The following is an 18,247-nucleotide window of genomic DNA, read 5'->3' as shown; positions in this document are numbered from 1 at the left end:
TGACTTTGTAGCAGTAGATAAACAATTCATCATTCTTGGAGTGGACTAGTGTGTCTAGCTCCAGCTTCATAATCCGATTCGTCCTCGAGCTGTCCGACTGTAATTTTCCACACCGACCATATTAATAACTACTCTACCCATAATGCACTGCTGCAGCCTCAGCGCTTTCGTATATTGCGAGAGCGTTTCGCGCATGCGCAGCTTCTTTGACCTACACAGTCGCAGGAGAAAATGGCAGCGCTTGGACTGGGGCTGCAGGTATGACATTCTGAAAACTTTTGTATATATTTTATTTAAATAAGCAAGGCAACACCAGCACACACGTTTGACATTTTGTCTCAGTAAAAAAAGCATATAAATAGTCATGTATTATTGAATATAAGTGTAAGTTAAGAGCACACATACAGGCCGGCTAGTCAGTGTACAGCAGCTTGATGTTAGCGGCAGAGCAGCAGTTTTGCTAGCTAGTTTTTTTCCTGTAAATTATCTAATTATATACGAACATACTGGGTTTTCTTTCCAGTAACGAACTGAGTTGAATGATGATTGACTCGGAGCGCTAGTTTTCTGTATTTACAGCCAGGATTAGCTAGGCTGTGTGTTGAGACAGTTAGCCATAAGGCGCTGTGGTGACAGTGTGACCAACCGCCAAGCACTTCAGCACTGAAGGTTATGAAGAGAGTAGGTTTAACCTGTAAGGACACATTTACTGTAAGTAAGGTTAATAATAAAGCCACTAGTATAAACCTAATAATCCAACATATTTCACTTCTTTCTCTCTCCAGGTCTGTCTTATTGTTATTATAAGTACACTACGTTTATTGTTAATAAAGTTAATAAAGCCACTAGTATTACCCTGATAATCCAACCCAGGTGTTATTATTATAATTATTATTATTATTATTATTAAGACACTATATTTTCTTTGTCTCTCCAGGTTTATTATTATTATTATTTTTAGGACAGTACATTTATTGTTAGTAATGTTATTAATAATGCCACTAGTATTACTCTGATAATCAAACATATTTCACTTCTTTCTCTCTCTAGGTGCGTCAGTTGAGCACGTCGGTGGTCCGACCGGCAGCAAAGCTGATTAAGGTAATTACACTAAGGTTTTCTTAACTAACATTTTATGTAAATTTACATGTTTACGTAACCTTTCATTGATGTCGGTTTAAATGTTAATCACAACATGCATTGGCTAATAGTTATTCCATAAGAAACTAAAGTCCACATAAATTAAAAGACAGCTCAATAATAAGTAAGACATAAAACAGTACAGGGCATGCTGTTATCAGAAAATAATCCATGATGGTGTGGTGTGATTCACTTACCACCCTGAAGTGCCTTATTGCTATTATACCACAGCAATTTGCCAACGATTACAATTTTCCCTCACAAGACACTTTTTTTTTTTTTTTTTTTTTTTCTTTCTTGATATTAACCAGCCAAAAAAAACACAGATTGTCATATTATCGAGAAACCAGGATCTGCACAAGATGTTATTGTGGCAGAAAACATACTGATTGTTAGAAATCTTTCTAACAGAAAGCTTCATTATGTCAGTCCGATTCGAGAAATTCAACTGTGCTAGAATCAGTTGACCTCCAGTATCTGACTAAATTTTGCAACGCATAATTCAGCCACATTTCTGAATTTTGTATGGTTATTAATGATTATAAACATATTAAGGAATTTAGCAAGAAGGCTTTATATTCACATACACATTACAGCACAGTGAAATTCTTTTCTTCACATATCCCAGCTTGTTAGGAAACTGGGGTCAGAGCACAGGGTCAGCCATGATACGGCACCACTGGAGCAGAGAGGGTTAAGGGCCTTGCTCAAGGGCCCAACAGTGGCAGCTTGGTGGTGCTGCCCTGAACTCCAGCCCTGAACCCCAGCCCTTCTGATTAGTAACCCAGAGTCTTAACTGTTGAGCCACCACATTAGTACTTAACCTCTGTGAATTTATTGTACTCATTGATAAAATAAAGGTGTCGATTAATTTTTAACATAATTATGTTAAAGGTGTTTGTTAATGTTAACTGATGTAGTTACATAGTGTACTGATATAATGATGAAACCTTACTGTAACACATTCCCCTACTCATTGCCCCAGGGCTTTTAAATCCAGAGTGAATAAATACTTACTGCCACATTGTGTAGCCATTCTTGGCTGTTTTGTACACTCATTCTTTTGGCAGTTTAGTTCAGTAAATTAAAATATCAAAACGAGACTTTGTACCCAAGATTGCATTTAGTAGTATTTATGTGCTGGTACTTGGGTGCATGCGAAAAGAAAAATCAATCAGCTGCGCTAGTTCTACAGAAAAACCTGCAACTCTTTAGTTATAAGCAGTAAGATCATTCATTGTGTCAAGCCCCATGTTTAATCTTCTAACCCAAAAGATTAAATTTGGCATTTAAATGCTTAGAGTATTACAAACCTACTGTCATTTTCTTGGTGTTGGATATATTTACTATGCTCAACCCTACACTGAGTAGTATTTTGTCAAGAAGCTAAACTCTATCTCTGTGTCCCCAGCCCCCCATCCAGGTGTATGGAGTGGAGGGCCGTTATGCCACAGCTCTGTATTCTGCAGCCAGCAAGCAGAAGAGTCTGGAAAAGGTGGAGCAAGAGCTGGGCCGTGTGGCTGTGAGTGGATCTCTCTCCAACTCTTTAACCAAGTGTCTTGGTTTGGGGCAAGCTCAGACTCCATCTCCAAATATAAACACGTTTTTCTATGTACTCTGTACTCATGCTGTTTTATTTCTTTTTCCAGAGCCTGATTAAGGATCCTAAGTTGTCCAGCATTGTTTTGAATCCCCACATCAAGCGCAGCATTAAACAGAAGACTGTCAGTGATGCTTTGAACAAGGCCAAGCTCTCTCCAATCACAGTCAACCTCATCAGTGAGTATTTGTCTCTCTGCACACCCAGGAACACGGACTTTAAGTGTCCATGCAGAGGAATTGTTTACATGCGGGTAGTTTTTTCATTTGCGCTTACACGTTCTCAAGTAATCTGATGGCGGGAAAACTTCAGGTCTACACAAGCCTGTGAGAAAATAGCAGAGCTAGTCTTTTAAATATATATATTGCAGTAGAGAGGTGGTAGCTTTCCTACTTTTTAAATCACAAATCATTACAATTCACAAGCTGCTTGACTAGTAAATATTAGTAAATAGTAAATATAGTCTGAAATTCTCACTTTTCATTGTACACTGGGTGCTGATCTCATATGGAGAATTCACTTCTGTCTTTTTTTCCTTCACTGCTTTAGTAAATATACCAATCTAATATCTGTACTGCCTGTCTGATTATTATAAGCATGCATTGTCGGGTTATTGATCATCATTGAAGGTTTGTTCATCCACTGATTTTCACTTGTGTACTCCATTACCATTAGAACGTTCATGCTGTGAATGTAATACTTCTGTTCATTTTCTCCGTGTAACATCTCCAGTATGTGCCTTTTGTCAGAACTATTATTAGCTCTATGACCTTGAAAAGCAAAATGCAGTTACAGCGAAAGTCATTCATTTATACAAGTCTCTGAATTTGCTGGGATAAGTAGAAAGCTTTGCAACAGTAACATTACATTGAATGTTTTCTTTGAGTGTCTATGAGCATCCTTGCTTCATGTTTCCACATGAATTCTTGTAATTTCTCCACCATAGATGTGCTGGCTGATAATGGCCGTCTGTCCCTGACCTCTGATGTCATTACCGCTTTTGGCAAAATGATGAGCGCTCACAGAGGGGAGGTCACCTGCTCAGTCACCACCGCTCAGGTCAGACTTCCTGTTTTTCTGTTGTTCCAGCATGCATTTGGTTTGATCACTTGTCTCTATTTGTGATAGTTTCTCCTTTTTTGTTCTGTTTTGGGAATTCAGCCCCTGGATGAGGCTAACCTCGCCGAGCTGAAAGTAGCGCTGAACGGGTTCTTGGCAAAGGGAGAGACCATCAAGCTTGAGACCAAGGTGGGTGTTGTAGCAATGTTAACTTTTTGTGTGTGTGTGTGTGTGTGTGTGTGTGTGTGTGTGTGTGTGTGTGTGTGTGTGTGGAGAACAGTTCATCTTGTTTCTAAGCAAAAGCAAGTCAAAACACAGGGATGTTCTAAAAACATTCACAGGATATTTTAGAAATTCTAGAGGGAAAGAACCAGTCCTTCCCCTCCAAATAATCCACTTCTACTAGGGCCTAAACTCAATGAAATATTTTTTCATCTATTACCAGTTTAAAGTCGCAAACAATAAGTAAGCAAATACATGTATATATCATCTGATGTGATATTATACATCAACAATAGATTTGGTGTTATTACTCTATTAAAATGTATCAAAAAGATGAAAAATGATAATTTTCCCATTTTTCTTGAGAACTATATGTTTGTGTGAAGCTTATTATTATTATTATTATTATTAATATTATTAATATTATTAATATTATTATTATTATTATTAGGTGCAGGTCTGTTCCTGTAGGCACCGCTGCCCACTTATCAAACACAACAATGCTTAGTGTTAAACATTACATAGGTCAAATGTTTAACCTGCACTTCGATGCAAAACAGACAGCACTTACATGTCTGTTTTAGCACATACACCGTAACGACATGACTAACATTATGAATTTGGGTGCTAGTAAAGCTTGAGTTGTTTGTTGAATGGAATCTTAACATTAACATTAGCAAGTAAAGGTATTATGATTACACCTTCATTTATCAACTTTTCTCAACTTTGTCGTGTCTCTGGACACGCCCACACCTAGTCACCAACGGTCTCTGTCACTGAAGTTGCCAGAAGTCACCAGCTCTCATTGAAAATTAATGGTCTCCAGTCGCTTTGTCGCTGCGAGTCGCTGTGTGTGAGAACATATCATTGGCGCAGTATGTGTCGTCCAAAATGAAAGCAGGTTTCCTCTACAATATTTAACTTTTTTTCAGTAATCCTACAAATTTATAGAAAAATGTTGATGTTTTTTGTCTACCAATTTGTTAGCAATGTACAAAAAAGGCTATTGAGATGTTCCTGAGTCTTTTGGCTTTGGGTGGTCAAACTACAGCCAGTTGGAGTGTGTCATATGTAGAAGCATGAAAACTATGAATCTGTGGTAGGGGGGAAAAACCCAGTTGATTTAAGTGTGCTGTTGACCAGAGAAATTCAGCTTTGAGTGCTTTTTGATGTTTTGTCAGCATGATTTCCACTGATGTTTCTGTTTAGCAGTGTTTTAGCTGGATGCAACTTTGTCTTAAAAGTGTCTAATAAGAAAACCTTTCTGTTTCAGTGTGATCCTTCCATTCTCGGTGGTATGATCGTCAGTATTGGTGATAAATATGTGGACATGTCCACCAAGTCAAAGATCCAGAAGCTCACCAAGCTGATCAGGGAGACTTAAGTCCTGTGGACTGACCAGAACCAGTCAAATGTAGATGAAAGGGGTGGAGCTCCTGTCCCACTTACAAGTGACTGAAATATTGTGTCCTCTTGTGTTGGTAATAAATAATCTGTAACATTTAGTCTGGTGTCAAGGTTTTTTTTTCCTGTTAATGCTGCATTTCAGTTATTTGCAGCAATAAAGTAGATGTAAACATGAATCCACATCCTCTCGTACTCCTTAAGATTGCAGTCAAATTTGTTGTGAAAATCTGAAATGGATTAATGATGAAATGTACCAGTAATATATCTTAAAAAATCCTAATCTATAGCCACATTGTGTCTATTAGCTAGATTTATAGTACACTCTCAGTGTTTTTAAATGCTTCAAGAAATTTTGACACCTCATGTTTTAACCTCATAGTATGTCAGAATGTAATGATAATATATGTTACAGTCCATTAGCTTTATATGTAATGGTAACATCTTTGATGTTGGAGACACACAATAAAGGGGCCACTTTATTAGGTACACCTGCTCATTCTTGCAATTAACCAATCAGCAAATCATGTGGCAGCAGTGCAATGCATAATATTATGCCGACACAGGCCAAGAGCTTCAGTTAAGGTTTGCATCAAACATCAGAATTGAGAAATAAATGTGATCTCAATAACTTTGTTGGTGCCAGAATGGCTGGTTTAAGTACTTTAGAAACTACTGATCTCCTGGGATTTTTACACTTGACCATCTGTAGTGTTTACACAGAATGGTGAAAAAACATCCAGTGATTCCGCAGGTGGAAACACCTAGTTGAAGAGAGGTCAGAGGAGAATGGCAAGACTGGTTTGAGCTGATAGGATGGCTACGGTAATTTCAAAGACCACTCTTTACAACTGTGGTGAGCAGAAAAGCATCTCAAAGCTCAATGTGCTGAACCTTCAGGCAGGTGGGCTACAACAGCAGAGAACTACACTGGGTTCTGAACAAGAACAGGACTCTGAAGCTTCAGTGGGCACAGGCTCACTGAAACTGGATAGACTGAAGATGGGAAAAACCTGACCAGGATAAAGTGGTTACTGAAGACAAATGAATTAATGAACATGAGAGGAAATGTCTCCCTCTGCTGCATGCATGTGTAGATCAGTACAACATTTTCATTATTCATCCCAAAATGCAGTTCTAGTCCAGAAAATTCAATACACGTCATGTCAGTTATTCCATCAAAATGTTTATAGTCATAAACATCTTATGCTATTGTGGATTAATAGCTTTAAATGACGATAACACCTAAGGCTTCTTTACTGTAGGGATCTGTAAACATATAACATGGAAAATATTAAATGGCTGGATGATAGTAATACAACAATACTATCACCATAGCATATGATACAACACTGAAAAGAGAACGAGGTCAGACATGTAGGATGTAGGAATAACACTGGGAGTAGACATGGTTTTTAGTTGAGAATTGAACAGTGAAGGATGTCAAACAGATTCTGGGGGTAAGAACTCTATGTCTTGGGAGCCATGACACCAAACGACCTGCCACAAGGAACAGTAGATTTAGGAACTACAGGAAGGACAGATTCAAATGACCTCAAAGTACGAGATTACTGATTTTCTTTAATTCTTACTCTCAGTATTTATTTTCTTATTTATTTATTTCTGTATTTTGGCATTGGTTTATTGACGGTAGGTGCTACTGATTTGCTGCACAATGTACAAGTAAAAAATAACTGTTCGTAATTACTAAATAAATGCAGCCATATGTAAATAAAAATCCATAAATTAATAAATGTTGCTCACTCAGTAATATATTTTATTATAGTCTGCCATTGTTTCCGATGACAATACAATGTTAAAATTTAAGCTAACATAAGTATTTATCTAAACTTATTGTAATACTGTATATAATCATAATGTATTTGTAATGTAAAGAGTTAATTTGATCTGACGATGGAGCGGCAAGCTCATCACTGCATCATCACTGCATCATCTGGGTGGGCGGGATCATCAGTTCAGCATTGACCTATCAGAAGACACAATGTGAGATGATTAGATATTGGAGGAGAACAATCCATGAAATATATCTTACACTTGCATATACATGCACACACCCACACACACACACACACCTTTGAGTTTTGATATTTGTGCAAGAGCATGCGGAGCTCTGAGTTTTGTTGTTTGAGTTGCTGTGTTTCAGTCAGAAGCTTGGATCTCTTAGTCAGCTCAGTACTGAGAAAGAACATGATAACATGATACACAACAAATGGCTGTTAAGAAGAAAAAGAACATGTGATGTGATGATGTCAAAATTTTAAAAAAAATATAAAAAGAGTCTGGAGGAGTGATTTTTTGATTTAGTAGGATTTCACTGTGAACCCGATATGCATAACGGATTATTTATTATGTGCGGATATTTGATGTGATGTGATGCAAGCCTTATTTTTGACACACATTCTCATACTCACTGGTACTTCTTGAGACCTGCTTCAAGCGCCCTCCAGACTTTAAGTTTGGACTCAGGGATGACGCTAGCTATGTTCTTCCAGTATGCTTCGACCTCAGAGTCGTTCATCCTCTCCAGCACTAGAGCACTGCTCTTATGTTGAGGGATTTCTCTGTTATAAAAGTAATTAAAAGAATAATCAAGGGTTTTTCAACCTCTCTCTGTATACTACATCTGTAGCTAATGTGTAATTGTGTCAAGAATTCCAATGTGTCAAAATGTGTTTTCTCATTAATAATAATTAATAATGGCAGGGTAAGGGCAGTTGTTGGGGTGTTATTAAGCATTTATTTGAAACACATATCTTTGTTGAATGTGTTCACCAATTCTTCAGTCAGAGGCATTTAAATATACTCTAAATGCATACAATATACAAAAAAAAAAACACAGACACGCCTCAGTTTCCACCCGATCATGCATGGATATAACTTTAGGGAAAATAAATAACTTGAATGATGAATAAAACTCCATGACAACAGTTTTGGTGAGACATTACTTCATGTCTGTCTCATCCTAAGACATTTGGAATGTAACAGTTGTAATTTTGAACCTGCATTATGCAGTTATGTGTCTTAAACACTCACTTATGTCCCGTAACTGCTTTTATTTATCAGATTACCCTGGATGCGAGGCTGGAATACACACCGCACATACACCAATTTAACATAAACAATCCACCCACTACCATGGTTTTGGGAGGAGGGAGGAGACTGGAGACGCACACGGACACGGAGTGAACATGTGAAACTCCACACAGAGAGTAACCTGGGCTCAGGATCAAGCCGGGGATCCTGGAATGGCAACGCTATCAGCTGTGTCACCAAGCCATCCTATTTTACCCATTTACTGATGAAATGCAATGGCTGTGTTTAGGCTGCCATTCTATGTGAATTTGGATTGAAAAGGTTTTCTGCTCTTAAATACAAGTAAATGCGTGGAAATTCTTGCCTGTACCTATACAGTGAATGAGATTAGGATAAAAAAACACTGGTGTATTCCATTAATGTCACTGTCTCACACACACACACACACCTGGCTTTGCAGTACTGTGCAGTGAAGGCTCGGAGAGCTCTCAGTAGTTCATTTGGGTGGATAAGATTGGAGTCCTTCTCTGCCTGGTTATTCACTGAAATGTTCTCCTAGGAAAAAGCCAGACAACCAAGTTAGCCATAAATTGATTGAGCTATTATTAGTTATAATTGTACTAGGTGACATGATGCATAAACAGAAGTCCATTAGAACCAAAAGAACCACAAAGTTCCTCCTAACTCCACCTTCTCTGTTTGTTCCTGTTTGTATTTCAGAAAGAACTTGGTCATTTTGTTTATATCCTCTTCATTCTCAATCCCCAAGGCCTGCAATCAATCACACAAGATAAAAATATACATTTATAGGTCAGTTTTTAGGGGCCTATCAAGTATGCAGTTTCTGATTATAATAGAAGCAGCTAAAAGCAGCTGATACGCTCGGAACGAAATTACTCACAGAAAATATGGAATCCAGCTTCAGAGAAGTCTGTTCATTCTTCTCCATGGAAGAGAGTAGCTTGAGTAACTTACTCTCTATTAGAAAGCCCTATAACATAAACATCAGAATTTTGAAACATATTTTTTAAAAATGTTCACACCAGACACATAGTAAGACATTTTGGCTATTATAAACTTATTCGCCTCACACACAGGTCATGGTTTAACCACAGTAAGCAATAACAGTATACATCTGGAGTGTAATGCTATGACACTATCTGTATCTGTTTATCCGCATCTGTATCAGTATTCAGATTTAAACTAAAGTCTGAATCCTGGAACACTGGAAAAAAAACCCAGAGGTAGAAATGTCAGCGCTGTCAGCATGGTCTGTGATTTCCTCAACCTCAGCTACATCTTATGTTCTTATATAATGGTAGAAATATAAATACATTTAAGAAATAATATTTAAGAAAATGTCCTGGGCCAATTCCCTAGAAATATGTTACAAGATTTTTGAGCATGGAAGACTGCATTTTAAAGGACATTCATTCATCTTCAGTAACCGCTTTATCCTGCTCAAGGTAACAGTGGAGCAGGAGTCTATCCCAGGAATATTTGGCATGAGGCAAGAATACACCCTGGATGGGATGTCACTCAATCTCAGGGCACCATGCACACATACTCATTCATACCTAGGGGCCTTTAGAGTAGTCAGTTCACCTACTGGCAGGTTTTTTTACGAAGTGGGAGGAACCTGGAGAGCAAGGAGGAAACCTCGAACACAGAGAGTGAATAGGTCTCCCTGGTTTACAATAAATGACAAATCATCCCCTTCATAAAATGTCCTTTTTCCATTTACTTTGGACCAAAGTCATTATGCAAGATCACTTTTACAGAGATTTTAATTTCATTCATAGTTGAGATTGAGTGCGTCTTCCTGAAGTTGTAGCCATACAGAAATGCATACTTTTAACGGAGTGGAGTATTTAATGGTGCAGCGTGTCATAATTTCAACCTTCATAAGCGGCAAACTGAACACTACAAAAAGATCTGTAGAGTTTAAAAAATAACACTGGTATGATAACCGGTATGTAGTCAGTAAAAGATGTCCAGGGTAAATTTGTGAATGTCACGTTCATTAGGCCATTACTGGCTAGCTATAACTGGCTCATACAGCCACACACATACACATACACATACACATTCAATCAGACACAGACAGTACCAACCATCTCATCACACAGAAGCTCCAGCAGCCTCTTTACTGTTTTACGATCCACCCCGACCATGCTGCTCTCCAGACTGCCAGAGTCCTCCAGTGTACTTCTCTCTCGCTCTGCCCGATCCTGCGTCTCGTCCTCCTCTCCCAGAACTTGTGCGACCACCTGCTGCGCCGTACGCTGGGGCTGCTTGGGGCAGGAATGATCCATGAAGGGCATTGGTGGGGGACTCCAGGTCAGGCCCAGCACCTGTTCGTGAACAACCCGGTCCAACTCCAGAGCCCTGCTCACCAAACGTTTGGCCTCATCTTCATTCATCAGCCAAACCTCCTCGTAACGCTTGGCATCAACCGCCGCAAAATGCCTTCACATATAGACACATAAAGTGATCAATATTATTAATAACACGCTGTCTGAGAACTAGAGCTAAAACTGGAGTTAGTGGTTATTATGCATGCTGTGTGTGTATGGGTGTTACTGTTCACCTTATCCTGTTCTGAATATCTTTGTACTGCTGCATGAGGCGCTTATACTTATTAGTCAATGACTGGACCTCCTCACAGGACTGCTTTTCCTGAATGGCACATTTTTTCTTCAGATTGTTGCGCATATCCTGCAGTCTGTAACAAAGTGACCCAAATGTAAATATCCAGTACTTTCCAACTGGAAAGCAATGTCCGTCTGGGGTAGACAGCATTTTTGAGAAAAGAACTGTCCTAATCAGAAGGCAGCTGCCCACTCAGGTGCCTTATTATGGCCAGATTCGAAAGAATAGTTTAACTAATTAACAAATACTAATCTAAAGAAATTCTGTAGCGATTTAAAAACTATAACCCAGTTTTATTCCAATGCACAACAGCTACTAATCTAGCAGGGTGAAGACTCAGACATACTGACACACCTGAAGCCAGTCATTGCAATTTTCAATCTGCTGCTCATGCAGTGTTATAAGACAGATGAACCTGCTTGAATGAAAACCCTATTCTGCATAAATGAGCTAACTTTAATGTCATAACACATATACACACGTGTACAGTCTGAGAAAATGCTTTTTGGGAGGCTTAGGTGCTAGCAATTGGTTAGCATTGGTGTGTAAGTATTTGTGGGAGTTTATCTCAGTTAGACTTTAGGAAGTGGCTCAGGATAAGAGATTTTAATAGTACCTGGTGATCTTCCTTATCTGCTGAGCCTTAGTCACGGCATACTCTTCCTCATATTTCTTCAGCATTTGCACGTTGTACTCGAGCTTCTCCTGATTAAGCTGGTAGGTAGCCTTCCTTTCCTGCAGGTCTTGCTCCAGGCACTATTTATGAAAACATACACACACAAAGATATTGATGTCTGAGGATCCTGCTTGATGTTATAACATTTATCATTATTGTAACATTTATCATTATTGTAAAGACTCCCATTTTTCCTGATTTTGTGGACAAATTTTTTTATTATAAGAAGTTAATTATTAAACTTAAATCATGGGTAAGGGTGCTCTTAGGCATACAGTAATACAGAGCTTTTATAAAATGGCAACAAAAATACTATTATGAAATCCAGTGCTCAATAAATAACAGGCAAAGATTATGATATTCTATGGCCAGAACAATGGCTGGAGTGTTTTACTGGTTTAAAACCTGGCACATTAATACAGAATTAAAGTCAGGACTGTGAGGACTTAATAACAGCTTCGTACATGACCAGTCTGATCTTTGGAACCAAAACTATCCATTTAATAAAAAAAAATATATATATAAATCATGCAATAAATGATTCTGGAGTTGACTGTACATTGTTTTAAATGTAGATTCAACAAAGTTTGCATCACATTACCAGCACTTTTCATAGTTTTATTTTTAAAACGCAGCTGATATTATTTCAAGCTGCTCAGTGCAGGATCTTGAATGTAAGTCATTCTCTTCTGAAGCAGAACAATTCTTAAAGTCTTTCTTCGAAATACAATTTAATCAGTTTAATCAGTACAATTCAGTGTACCTGTACATCAGTCTCTAGTTTGATTTTGATCTTGTTGTACTCCTCTGCGCTCTCCACTCTCAGACGATCCAGCAGGGCCTCATGCTCCTCCAACATCTTCATCCTCTGCAGCAAGTACTCCAGCTGCTCACAAACAAACACAGGGCAATGATTTACAGCTCTCTCACACACACACACACACACACACACACATCAGGCAGTGATGTACAACACACAAACACACACACCCAGAACAATGTAGTACAACTCACAAACACAGTGCAATGATTATACTGTATAACACACACACACAGGGCAATGATTTACAAATTTGTTTAATGTCAAATAAATTAAACATGTAAAATATGTAAAAGTTCATTCTACCTCTTTGTCTCTTCGTTCCTTCCTCTGCTGCTCCCACTGGTTCTTGTTGGCTGTGATCAAATCCTTCCACTCATCACTGAACGAGCTCTGTAAACCACACAGGAAACAAAACAAGCACAATGCATTTGCTAATAACTTTGTGTTTGAAACTTTCCTGCATTGATGTTGTAATAGAATCTTCTAGAAAATTATTCATATGTAAGTAAACAACTTTTGAATAGGAGAAATCCAGGTTTGCAAAGCTTGTAGAGACTCAAAGACTCAAAGCTGTAATTGCTGCCAAAGGTTCTTTTACAAAGTACTAAATAAAGAGTGGGAATACATATCGTAATGTGAGATTTCAGTTTTTGATTTGTAATAAATTTGCAAAAAATTTCTAAAAACTTGTTTTTGCTTTGTCATTATGGGTTATTGTGTATACACTTATAGTTATTGTGTATACACTTATAGTTATTGTGTATACACTGCAAAAACCAAAGGGGTCTGAATACTCACTGTACCCACTGTAGCGTGTATAACGAGCATCTATAAGCTCATTGATGCAAATTTGCATAGGATTATAAACCATCATAAGTAGCAGCACATGAGATTGTATATAATAAATATAGCTAAGCAATATAAAACATAGCATCTGGGCTGCACCACACCTCAGTTAGGTCCAGCTCTTTTCTATAGTCTTTCTTCAGACTTGATATCTGTTCCTGCATCCTTTCAATTAGGAGATCCACTTCTTCTGCCTCCCTTTTGCGATCTTTCACAAAACGATCATCACTTCCTTTTAGCTCCTGCACACAAAAGTAGACATCTGTTGAGTGTGTGTGTGCGTGCGTGTGTGTGTGTGTGTGTGTGTGTGTGTACGCGTGTGTATGTGTGTGCGTGTGTGTATGCGCACCTGCTGCAATTCACTGATGAGCTTGTTCTTGTCTTCAATGATTTGCCAACAAAGCTGCTGCTGTTTTCTCAGATCATCTCTCAGCTCCTGATGGACCACCTTCGACTTGGCCTCAGTCCACTTGTTCATGATCTTATTGAACTTCTCTGTGCTGGACTTGGCCTCATTTTCCAGCTTCTCCAATCTGTCCAAGATCAGCCAGCACATTTTTGGGAACAATGGAGAAATAAGAAACAGATGATGCAAAGGCTGTCCCAATTTGTGCCCGAATCCTTGTCCAAAAATGTCAAAAGACATGCAACAACATAACTGAAGCTCAGGATCAAACCTGAGATCCTGGAAGTGTGAGGTAGCAACAGTACCTTCTGCGCCACCGTGCAAGTTTAGATTTTGTTTAAATGATTTAGAAGTTATAGGTGACAAAATGTCATATTATCATCTCCTGTTCTCCTTCCTTATAATTGTTTTCTGAGCATTTTATATATAGAAACAGAAATAGAGCCATAGTCTGTGTTTTTCACCCTGCGTCACTAATAACAGTCTATATTGTATAACAGTGGGTGTTCGTAGCTTGGTAGTTGCCATGGTTTCGGTGGTAACGTCTGGCCAGTGCGATATAGCTGCACAACCTAGCCTAAACATATTGTAGCTACAGAAAGCATACAAAAGCATCCATTTAACCGAAACCAGATGTTTTCTCAGGAAAACTAAAATAGGATCTGATGCCAAACTCTAAGAAAGTCAAGCAGCAATGTGCAGATGTGAACTGCAATAAATCAGTGTGATGGAAGCCACATCCACCAAGGCTCAAAATCTCCTTGAAATTGTAAGTTAGTTGGAAATATTATTGATAAAACCTAATATAACCTTAATTAGAAAATGTTGTACCTAATGAGGTGCTGTAAGATGCTTGTTTGTGGTGTTTTTAATTCAAAACTATGTGTAGTTTTACTAACTTCTTAAAAAAATGATTTGGACACAGTAATGATGTCAAGGTTTTAGACTTTGGCGGTTGCATTGGACAGAAACTAGAACTGAACTGTGTACAAATGCTTTCAATATCAGAATACTTAAACTTCACTACACTGCAGCATTGTTGAATACTCAGATCTGATTGATCAGAAGGTGATGAATAATTTCCCCCAACATCAGGTCTGACAGTAGTACCGGCTGTAATTCAAATGATAAGTTTTTATTAATGTGCTTGTTCTAATACATTACCTTTCTATACTAACAGCTCACTCATTTGACTTGGAACTTGTATGGCAGAAATGCTACATACCTACTATAAAGCTAATGAAATAAAAACAAAAATGATTGATAAAAATGTGTTGATATTTAACATAGAAAAACAGTCTTTAGGACAGAGGACTTTGCGCTATCTGGTTTCTTGATAACATAACAAGATGGGGTCTTGTTTTGTCTTATTAACATCAAGGGAGAAAAAAAGAGAAGCTGGTGAGGGAATGACTGTATAGCTGCTATAGTGTAAGTGATAACAGGAACAGGAATGTTGTGGATATTGCACAACATTAAATGTAACTATAAGTGGTTTAAAAGCATGATGGCTTTTTAATTAATAATTATAAATATAGCCAAATTGCTGTGGTATAAGAGGAATAAAACACTTGGGTTGTTATTATAGGAAATTAATAATTAAACTTTGTGTCAGGCCACATCACACCACCCCGGTGTTGATTATTTTTCTTAAACAGCCAGCCCCATCATGGTTTATTCTTTACTTATTATACTGTATAAAAGATTATTGTGACATCAAGGTGACATTTTATTTGTTCATTATTATTATTATAATTATTACTGTTTGCTTGTGGTTTGGACTATTACCATTAAGTCTTTTTATGGTTAATTGCTACAAAGGTTTTATATGTTCATGAGGTTTTGTACACTCAAACACTAAATTTTGAGTTGTAATTACTTTATGTCACATAAAGATAATGCAGACTAATCTTTACTTAAGTACACTGAGTGGTGGGAATGAAAAGCCTGAGTTGCATGAACTGAAATATGTAGGTTCCCTCAATAAATTGAAATGTTATTAAGTTAAAATGTTTAGGTAAGTAACGCTAAACTTCTAAACTTCTGCAAACCCCTGACATTTAAACTGTATACAATTAATCGGAATAAATGTATTAACCCTCAGTACTAGCTGCACCACACTTGGTGTGTGTGTGTGTGAGTGTGTGTGAGTGTGGGTTTGCACCTTAGTCTGTTTGCCTCCCTTAGTTCTTCTCTCCTCTTCGACTCCCTGGCATCAGCCGCCACCAGAATGTTTGTCAACAGCTCTGTGCCCTCTGCTTTTAATTTACTCATGTGCTGCAACAAGGACAGATGACCAATATAAATTCAATAAATTAAACGCAGCTAGGAATGGCTTTTTGACTCAAAATGGATAATTACAATATAGCAATACAGCTTTGTAATTAAACACAGCTATATCAGACTCCACATACTCTTTCACTTTGCTCCATTTGTCTCTGGCTTGGCCGTTCTTCCTCTTTAGTTTCCTCCTTCTCCTGGGAGTCATCTCCAAGCTCTTGTCTTCAGTTTTTCATTAAAAAAAATATACAACCAATAATAATCAGAACAGGAATGGCAACTAAACTCTAGGATCAAAGTAAGAGGTAAGTTAATATTATATAGATCAATGGTTCTCAAAGTGTGGTCCATAAAGCAGAGCCAGATGGTCCATGATTGTTTTCTTTCTTTCTTTTTTTTTTTAAAGTATAAACAACTGAACATTATCAAAGTTGCATTTATTATGGGGTTTTTATCATGGCCATAACTAGCTATGAGGACACCGAGATTCAGCAGTGTAACACAGCCTACTACAAGCATGATAAAGTGCATCACTAATGTACTGATGGTTACAAAATAAAAGAGATTAGAAATTAGCAATTGATGTAGTACATCAAGTAATGTAGCAGTAATGTAGAAATTAGCTATTGATATAGTACCCATTCGGCATTGTGATATACACTATACAGCCAAAAGTTTGTGGACACCTGACCACGGTACACATATCATATGTGCTTGCTGAACATCCCATTCCAAAACCCTGGCTAATTATATGGAGCTGGCTCCCTCCATTGCTGTTATAATAAGCTCCACTCTTCTGCGAAGGCTTTCCACTAGATTTTGGAGCGTGGCTGTAGGGATTTGATCATTCAGCCACGAGAGCATTAGTGAGGTTGGGCACTGATATCAGGCGAGGAGGTCTGGGGTGCAGTCGGCTTTCCAGTTCATCCCAAAGGTGTTCAGTGGGGTTGAGGTGCGGCTCTCTTCAGTTCTTCCACACCTGCTGGTATAGGTTTGGGCCAGGTCTCTTGGGCCACTTCCAGTGAAGGGAAATCTTAATGCTACAGCATACAAAAACATTCTAGACAATCCTGATTAAAACCACATTTGTTTAAATAAGCTTATTCATTACAATTAGCTCATTTATTTTTGTGTATCTATTTTAACTATGCTGCTCTTATTGTAGCCTATGTAGTTTTTCCTCTTGTACTGTAAGGTGTCCTTAATTATTATTAATATTGTTATTATGTGGGCCTTCCAACTTTGTGGCAAAGGTTTGAGGAAGGCCCACATATAGAGCTCATGGTCAGGTGTCCACATACTTTTGGCCATGTCGTGTATTTATTGTAATACATTTCAGGTTTGATCCTGATTATGACCCTGGTTCTTATATTTATCCGCCTGTTTGACTGGTCACTTGAAATAAATGGGTTTAATCCCAAAAGTAATCACTCAGAAATAAAGAGTCTTGTAAAATAATGTCAACTTGGACCTAATGTGGAAAGTTCAGACATGAAAAGCTCCAATCAGAGTATTACTGCACACATTTGAATAATGAGTGAACCTAATGCTGGGATAGTGTATAACATAACTCTGTACTGAGGGGCTCTGTGATTTATATTTTTCTTTGCAGCTGAAGGGATCAGTTTCTGCATCACTTCTGAGAAGCTCTAAACTGAGTCCCAGGCGGCTCTCTGAGTGAAACAGTGCAGAGGGATGGTACATTACCGTCTCCGGGCCTGGACTCGGGCAGCAGTGCGGTTTCGACGAGCCTCGATTCTGGCCTCAGGATTTTCAGCCTCAACAGACGGTCCAGCCTCATCCTTTCCCTCACTCAGACCTTGCTGTAGCATTTTCTGTTAGTTCTACCCTAAAGTAAAGAGAGCCGCTTTAGAGCAGAAAGTGTAAGCTCACTTTTATAATGAAGCCTGTAGGATTTTTGTTACCATGTGCGTCTCTGTATCCTAGCAACGCATGACGCAGGCGATTCGGCGCCTCCTATTGGCTATATTCAGTACTACATAAAACGAACAAAAAACATTATTTAATGTTTTAAAATTTAAACATTATTTAAACGTTTAATGTATTTTAAAGTATATATTTTAC

The 18,247-nt window shown here is 38.1% G+C and overlaps 2 protein-coding genes across 2 annotated transcripts; one reads left to right on the top strand and one right to left on the bottom strand.

The window, feature by feature from the left end:
* Positions 1-155: 155 nt before the first annotated feature.
* On the top strand, positions 156-5,526 carry atp5po (ATP synthase peripheral stalk subunit OSCP). The gene is made up of 7 exons (XM_026911430.3): positions 156-258; positions 1,051-1,101; positions 2,552-2,662; positions 2,790-2,919; positions 3,687-3,799; positions 3,902-3,988; positions 5,295-5,526. Exons 1-7 carry the CDS (start codon positions 232-234, stop codon positions 5,403-5,405), a joined length of 630 nt encoding a protein of 209 aa, XP_026767231.3. The 5' UTR covers positions 156-231; the 3' UTR covers positions 5,406-5,526.
* A 263-nt stretch (positions 5,527-5,789) lies between these two features.
* On the bottom strand, positions 5,790-18,135 carry drc1 (dynein regulatory complex subunit 1 homolog (Chlamydomonas)). The gene is made up of 17 exons (XM_053234545.1): positions 18,088-18,135; positions 17,870-18,011; positions 16,297-16,384; positions 16,047-16,159; positions 13,826-14,009; positions 13,581-13,718; positions 12,934-13,020; positions 12,571-12,693; positions 11,748-11,887; positions 11,070-11,204; positions 10,594-10,948; positions 9,381-9,470; positions 9,170-9,250; positions 8,928-9,034; positions 7,858-8,007; positions 7,519-7,621; positions 5,790-7,412 (listed from the first exon to the last, which is right to left on the bottom strand). Exons 2-17 carry the CDS (start codon positions 17,992-17,994, stop codon positions 7,368-7,370), a joined length of 2,064 nt encoding a protein of 687 aa, XP_053090520.1. The 5' UTR covers positions 17,995-18,011; positions 18,088-18,135; the 3' UTR covers positions 5,790-7,367.
* Between the last annotated feature and the right edge of the window lie 112 nt (positions 18,136-18,247).

Source organism: Pangasianodon hypophthalmus, chromosome 5 (assembly GCF_027358585.1).
Source record: "Pangasianodon hypophthalmus isolate fPanHyp1 chromosome 5, fPanHyp1.pri, whole genome shotgun sequence".
NCBI lineage: Eukaryota > Metazoa > Chordata > Actinopteri > Siluriformes > Pangasiidae > Pangasianodon > Pangasianodon hypophthalmus.
The sequence above is the reverse complement of the archived record's forward strand: the minus strand, read 5'-3'. Positions and strand labels throughout refer to the sequence as shown.